This window comes from Littorina saxatilis, linkage group LG4, assembly GCF_037325665.1.
Source record: "Littorina saxatilis isolate snail1 linkage group LG4, US_GU_Lsax_2.0, whole genome shotgun sequence".
Lineage (NCBI taxonomy): Eukaryota > Metazoa > Mollusca > Gastropoda > Littorinimorpha > Littorinidae > Littorina > Littorina saxatilis.
In genome coordinates, this window is record NC_090248.1 from 50,061,265 (window position 1) to 50,068,545 (window position 7,281).

The 7,281-nt window shown below is 38.1% G+C and overlaps 1 protein-coding gene across 1 annotated transcript; it reads right to left on the reverse strand.

Moving 5' to 3' along the window:
* Positions 1-317: 317 nt before the first annotated feature.
* Positions 318-7,215, reverse strand: LOC138965008 (uncharacterized). The gene is made up of 4 exons (XM_070337131.1): positions 7,108-7,215; positions 6,146-6,385; positions 5,360-5,464; positions 318-3,866 (listed from the first exon to the last, which is right to left on the reverse strand). The coding sequence occupies exons 2-4, from the start codon at positions 6,369-6,371 to the stop codon at positions 3,529-3,531; spliced, it is 669 nt and encodes a 222-aa protein (XP_070193232.1). The 5' UTR covers positions 6,372-6,385; positions 7,108-7,215; the 3' UTR covers positions 318-3,528.
* Between the last annotated feature and the right edge of the window lie 66 nt (positions 7,216-7,281).

The following is a 7,281-nucleotide window of genomic DNA, read 5'->3' on the forward strand; positions in this document are numbered from 1 at the left end:
TGCTATCATTTTTCCTGTTCTTGATCAAGAATATAAACACACAGTGTGTGTGAGTGTGATTTTTGCAGTGTAATATACCATAAACAACATGGAATTTTAATCAATTTTATTTTGATATTTGTAAAAAGACAGAGAGACTGAAACAAACAAAGGCAGACAGACTGACAAACAAACAATAAACAACAAACATACACACACACATAAACACAGTCACACATACACACACACACAATTACAAACAGTCACACACACACACACACACACGACATACACACACACTCCACCTCAAAAATCATGAGCAAACAAAAAGTCACCGATGAATTATGTAGGCGCATTTTTACTACAACTGCAAAGTGAGCAAATGTGTAAATATTTATCAATTCACTTGAAATAATGTACATGGTAATCATACATGATTAATTCCATTAACTAAGGTGAACAAATCCTATCATAGACTCAGTGACCCAAAGCTGGTCAACCTCTAACCCTTACAAAACATACAGTAACATCATTCCCCTAAATTTACTCCATCCTTTGATCTACAATGAATTTATTATCTGGGAAACCAAAAAGAAAAGCAAACAAGTCGCGTAAGGCAAAATTACTACATTTAGTCAAGCTGTGGAACTCACAGAATGAAACTGAACGCACTGCATTTTTTCACAATGACCGTAGTCCGCCGCTTGTGCATAACGGAGTGAAACTGACGAGCCTGTTCAGCGCGGTAGTGGTTTCGCTGTGCTGCATAGCACGCTTTTCTGTACCTCTCTTCGTTTTAACTTTCTGAGCGTGTTTTTAATCCAAACATATCATATCTATATGTTTTTGGAATCAGGAAACGACAAGGAATAAAATGAAATTGTTTTTAAATCGATTTTGGAAATTTAATTTTGATCATAATTTTTATATTTTTAATTTTCAGAGCTTGTTTTTAATCCAAATATAACATATTTATATGTTTTTGGAATCAGGAAATGACGTAGAATAAGATGAACGTAAATTTGGATCGGTTTATATAAAAAAAAATGTATTACAATTTTCAGATATTTAATGACCAAAGTCATTAATTAATTTTTAAGCCACCAAGCTGAAATGCAACACCGAAGTCCGGCCTTCGTCGAAGATTGCTTTACAAAAATGTCAATCAATTTGATAGAAAAATGAGGGTGTGACAGTGCCGCCTCAACTTTTACAAAGAGCCGGATATGACGTCATCAAAAGTATTTATCGAAAAAAAGAAAAAAACGTCCGGGGATATCATTCCCAGGAACTCTCATGTCAAATTTCATAAAGATCGGTCCAGTAGTTTGGTCTGAATCGCTCTACATACACACACACACGCACAGACACACACACATACACCATATGACCCTCGTCTCGATTCCCCCTCTATGTTAAAACATTTAGTCAAAACTTGACTAAATGTAAAAAGAAAAACACAAAAAGTATTGAGAGCCAGTATTGTAACTATCTGATTTTCTAACTTATGAAACGTTCCAAGAAAGAGATTCTTTGCGAAAGGTACGTTAGAACGCGGCTTCTTTGCTGAAGCAGTGACAGGTACTTGATTTTCGTCAGCAGGCTGAATTTCCGTCTGTAGACTTTGGCTTCTGTAATTAAGTATATAGGTGTTTACCTGTTTTTTTATTGACTTAATTATGACTACATGTATGTCTAAATAGTTCATACTAAAGTGTGTGTCTTAAACCGTTAACAGTCAGGTATATGTGTCCAAGACAATTTTCCACATCAGTACCTTAATCTCCCCAACTCCCTTTCCCACTAACCTCCACTACAATGTTCAGATTTTTACCTATTTTACTTTTAAAGAACAATTCTCAAAGCCATAATAATGCAATCACCAATAATAGCAAGACATGATCTTCAATCAACATTTAAAAGCAACATATTAATACAAAAAGCCACAAATATTATTTCCAAAACATGTCCCTAATAGGCCACAGATAATGTTAAACACTGATTTCATTCAATAAAAATCAAAACATCCTTCACTTGTCTTGCTTTCTTTCCCTCTGGACTTAACTCATCATGTAATCGTTTTTAAATTTACACCGACTGTACACAAAATCTGTAAAACATGAACACTTTGCACAGAGGATGCAAAAAATAAGTCAGTTGAAAGCAAGGTATTTCTTGTGTCTTTTGTGCATCTTCCCATATAAAAACGGAAGGCCACTTTATGTGCAGAATGTGAGCTGCCATATAGAAGCTTAATTACAGTCTGAATAATCACTTTTTGTGTGTGCATGTTTGAATACTCATGTTTTCAAGGCATTGACAAAGAGCACATGCAGGCACATGACAATGGTTTTGGAACTGGGATGGAGCAGGAGGTCTAGCCTCCGCCTCCTTAACTTTACTACAGTCAAACCTGTCCATACGACCACCTCTTTTAGTCAGTCCCTTAGGTGGTCATTACAGACAGGTTTGGCTGTTTCTGTCTGGAAAGACTCAATTTGCACACAAAACGGACTGTGAGATAAATTCCTAGCCTTACCCAGGAACTGAACCCACAACCTAGAAAGACAACTCAGCTGTGGTTTTCTCCAGTTTGGCAGCATGTACACCATCAATCTCTCTCGACCATTTCTTTCTTTCTTTATTTGGTGTTTAAAGTCGTTTTCAACCACGAAGGTTATATCGCGACGGGGAAAGGGGGGAGATGGGATAGAGCCACTTGTCAATTGTTTCTTGTTCACAAAAGCACTAATCAAAAATTTGTTCCAGGGGCTTGCAACGTAGTACAATATATGACGTTACTGGGAGAATGCAAGTTTCCAGTACAAAGGACTTAACATTTCTTACATACTGCTTGACTAAAATCTTTACAAAAATTGACTATATTCTATACAAGAAACACTTAACAAGGGTAAAAGGAGAGACAGAATCCGTTAGTCGCCTCTTACGACATGCTGGGGAGCATCGGGCAAATTCTTTCTCGTCCCAACCAATATGGGACTCCCTCTAACCCGCGGGGGATATATGAATACTTAATTATCACAGCCAAATGTGACAGATAACATTCCACTCTATATGTCCAAAAGACTAATGGATCATGTGTTTATCCACAAACTTATTAACTCGAGGCTTAAAATACAAAACTGTAACTAGTTATGATCCAAAACAATTCTGAGCAGACACAGTTTCTGGGCAGGTGGAATATGTGTTGTGGTTCCTACTTGCCCCCACCTCTTTGACTGAACTGTGCTTGAAAACCACTGATAGAGTTTTCAATACTCTCATTCTATTCAATGCATGACTGCCGTTAGTTAGTCCAAAAGGCTTTCCCGATGACATATGGCCATGCAAAGTTTATAATGTACATGTATTTGCATTTGTTCAGAACAGTCTATTATGCACAGTGATGAGGGCCTCATGGATGTTTTCCTCACAGTAGTCTCATGGCTCTTATTGCAACACAGTGCTCAGCAGTTTGATATGACTTCTTGACAGTCGGAAGTGTTCTTTTTATTCTTCATTTGAGTTCTTTCTTTAAAAAAAACCCAACTATTTTTCTCCTGTCAAGACTTTTTTAACCAATGCCCAGTCAATGGACTTACAGCGACCGTCATTATGCACTGCCTCCATTGCTTTGAGCAGTTTAATCAAATGAGCATTGCCGGCATGTCGTTGGCGCCACTTGATAATGAGATTTGTGATGACTACCGCTGAAGAGTAGGTATTTGCCATCTGCTCCTGCTGAATTCTGGCCTGGGGGATTTCCATCTCACTGAAGACGCTCTGCCAACCATGGCCAAAGGCTGCCGATAGTTTGCTGGCTTCAGCATCTGTTGGTGGTCGCTGCTTCGTACCCTCTGGTAGTCTGTCTATCCATTCAAACGGCCCTGTGATAAAGACGCAGTCAATGATTTGCAAGGTCATGCATTTTCATCTTGGACGAATGATCAAAATAATCAAAACCTGATTGACTCACATAACTAATCTCATGCAGTTTGTGTATGCAGGGGCTGATTGCAAGTGAATTCACTGATCGGTACAATACATAACTCAGGTAAGTGATGTTCCTGCAGCTGGTTTAAGACTGTCCTTTGACAACACAAATCAACAGAGTTGAATCTGCATGGTTATCATGAAAGTCAATGAACCAGAGGATGAATTGACCAGTATTATTTTATTCATCTGTTGCCAAGTATTTTACTGCATTGGAAGATTAAGTTTGGGTATTTTCTTGCTGGCTATTGTTTTTCCTTCTGCTATCCATCCTTGGGTCATTTTTTCAACTGAACAGGTCAGTTTTGTTAGGTGCAAGCAACCCTCCTAACAAAAAAAACATGCAAGCAAACGGGTCATCTGACTGGCTCTTTGCTCAATATCAAAACATGAACATGTATATATGTCGCTTCATTCCTTAACTCATTGTCTCCCAGGTACGGATATATCCGTACCCACTCATATGGCTCTATCTGACCAGGTACGGATATATCCGCTCAGACTGTAGTGTTAGCTTCAGTCGCTTCCTGTAACGTCCATCTAACACCTGCGTTCCAGCGTGTTGATGCACAGTTACTACACAGTTACTACCATTCTGAGTGACCTGCTGCAGCACAGCTGGTCTCGGCTAAAACAAACTTGGTCAACATGGGTGGGGTAGAAAGTGTTAACCTTTACCGGATAACGCTTTGGACTACACAGTTCGGATGATGTGGGTCGTGTACGACCCATGCTTTCCAAAGAAGGATTCAACGTAAAAAGTATGGGTCGTACACAACCCACGCCATTCGAATAGGAATAAACATTTTGCCACCTCTTTGCAGAGTGTGGGTTGTACACGACCCATGCCATCCGAATAAGGATACACAGCTTAAAATTCCTTACATAATTCCATATGGGTCATCCGTGACCCACATCATCCGGACTGTGTAGTTCACATTACGTCATTGTTCATTTGTTTGTTAACAAAGATAATCTTTCAAAAGTTGGAAAATAGGAAGGTCATATGGTGTTTGGAGATTACATAAAGTCTCAATTAAAAACTCCAAATAGTTTTAGAGATAAAGACGTTTTTGTGAAGCTCTGGGTCGTCCATGACCCAGTAAGCACGGTGAAGGTTAACAACACACATGGACAATTAACATCAAATAACCACTCAGAAATCAATCAAAATACCCACTACACTCATCTCTATGTAAAGAATGAGTCAATTGAAGTATAATTGTAAACTTTTGACAATTAAAATTTAAACCAGTGTGACTGTGAGTGTGAGGTTTATCACCAAACTGAATGAATCTCAAAATGATCACTCTTTTTTCAGTATGTGATTTCACCCCCACAGGACTTGATAAAGATCTGGAGTATACCGTATTTTTCTACTGCTTACCTTCTCTGTCAACGTCTGAAACTTTTGTGTTATCTAAGGTATTAGCAATGTGTCCACTTCCACAATTTCTCAGAGCATCCAAAAAGGCCTGATAAGCATTTTTCCCTGTAAAAGTGTGAAAATGTGTACAGTGATTAAGTAACAAACTCAGCTGTTTTATTGTAACATCCTCCAATTAAGTCAAGCACAAAAAAAGGAATTAAATCTTTTTCTTCTTCTTCTGTGTTCATGGGCTGAAACTTCAACATACACTCTTGTTTTTTGCACGAGTGGGATTTTACGTGTGTGATTTTTGGCCCCAACATTAAGGCAGCCTTATGGCGCTTTCAGTGAGGAATTCATTGAAACTTGTCTGCATGATCAAGTACTTAAAAGATACATGCATACATGTGCACTTTATAACACTGATGCCGGTTTTGATTACAAGTTTACAACCTTGTACATTTTTTATACTGGCCCATTATTTTGTTTTCACAAATCAGCATCCTAAGTTACAATTAAACAGAACTGTTTCTGTATCAAGTATTTAAAGTAACTGTTCTCTGAATTCACACACACACACACAAATGAAAAGACTTAACTCGGGTTCAAAATGTGACCTTTTCTAGGAGCTAAAAAAAACACTGAAAAATATAAGGAGGCTTAAACTTGTTAAAGCCAAGGTAACTTTAAACATTTCAAAGAAAGATTTGATAACAAAATCACATCTCAAATGAAAAGGAGAAGTCTTGCACATGGCCATTCAAGTGGCAGTAACATTTTCTGTTCAACTAAAACTGTTCATACCTGATTTTTGAAGAATTGTTAAGAAACGTTCTGCACGACCCCTTGCTGTTTTTTCACCTCCATTCTTAACAACGTCCATGTCGTGTTGATCAAATATGCCTTCACTGAATAATTCATCCAGGGTGCCGTCCAATGTAGGATCAAAATTGTCCAGAAGAAAGGAATATTGTGTTTGGATTTTGACCTCATCGATGTGATGTAGTCGTCCACGAATTTTCCCTGACATCTTGACATCAAAACCTGAAAGAAACATATATGTCATATATCAAGTTTTATGAGGAATCCTAGGCCCACATAGCAACAGCTTCATTTTCAGCAGAATTTTCAGAGTGACAAAGGCTTTACTGAGAAATTATATGGGACAACTAGATTTCTCTCTATGTTTAAATTCACTGTGTTCAACGATCGCATCTGTTTTAATTTAAACTAGTTAAAGCATGCATGCCTTCTAAATAGGAGCAATAACCATGCATGTGATTTTACTTAGAGAACACATCAACACTATAAGTGTCCCTTCATGTATGACCAAAAAAACACCACACCCTCTTAATTACATGAAACTGCCCACAAAAACTCTTCCTCCCCCTCCATCTTATTTGTTTTTGTGTTTATTTCATTTGGTGGGTGTGAAACTTATTTTACTATTTTAAATCTTATGAGATATGGGTAAAATCTAAGAGAAATAAGTACATAATTATGATATCTACTCTTATACAGTGTCTTGCATGGGAAAAGAATACTGGCATTATTATACTACAAAATGACAGGAGACTCGTAACTATCGGGGGTAAATGTGTGTGTGTGTGTGTGTGTGGGTGTGTGTGTGTGCACCGCGTGTGTGTGTGTGTGTGAGAGTGGCGTGTGTGTGGGTGTGTGTGTGTGTGTGTGTGTGCGCGCGCGCTCGCGTGATGAGGCAGTATTTTTTCTGTCAGTGTGTCAGAATAACAACTCCATGAGCTTACCACGGAAACGTCGATGCCGACTGCACAGCGGAAGTTCCGTGTAGGGGAGTTCCTATTAAACCTATTTTGTATTCACTATACAAAGAGTATTCCAGTCACAGTTACCGCTACATGACAGCAAATTTAATTTACAAAATGTATATCTTATTAAATCACAGAAAAATTAGTTACATG

What these genes read in the sequence shown, in the direction of transcription:
- LOC138965008 (XM_070337131.1), bottom strand. Translation starts at nt 6,371, where the DNA reads ATGTCAGGGAAAATTCGTGGACGACTACATCACATCGATGAGGTCAAA. An exon ending in AACAATTCTTCAAAAATCAG is followed by an intron (nt 5,465 to 6,145) that starts GTATGAACAGTT and finishes ACACTTTTACAG; the next exon opens with GGAAAAATGCTTATCAGGCC. An exon ending in TTCAGACGTTGACAGAGAAG is followed by an intron (nt 3,867 to 5,359) that starts GTAAGCAGTAGA and finishes TCTTTATCACAG; the next exon opens with GGCCGTTTGAATGGATAGAC.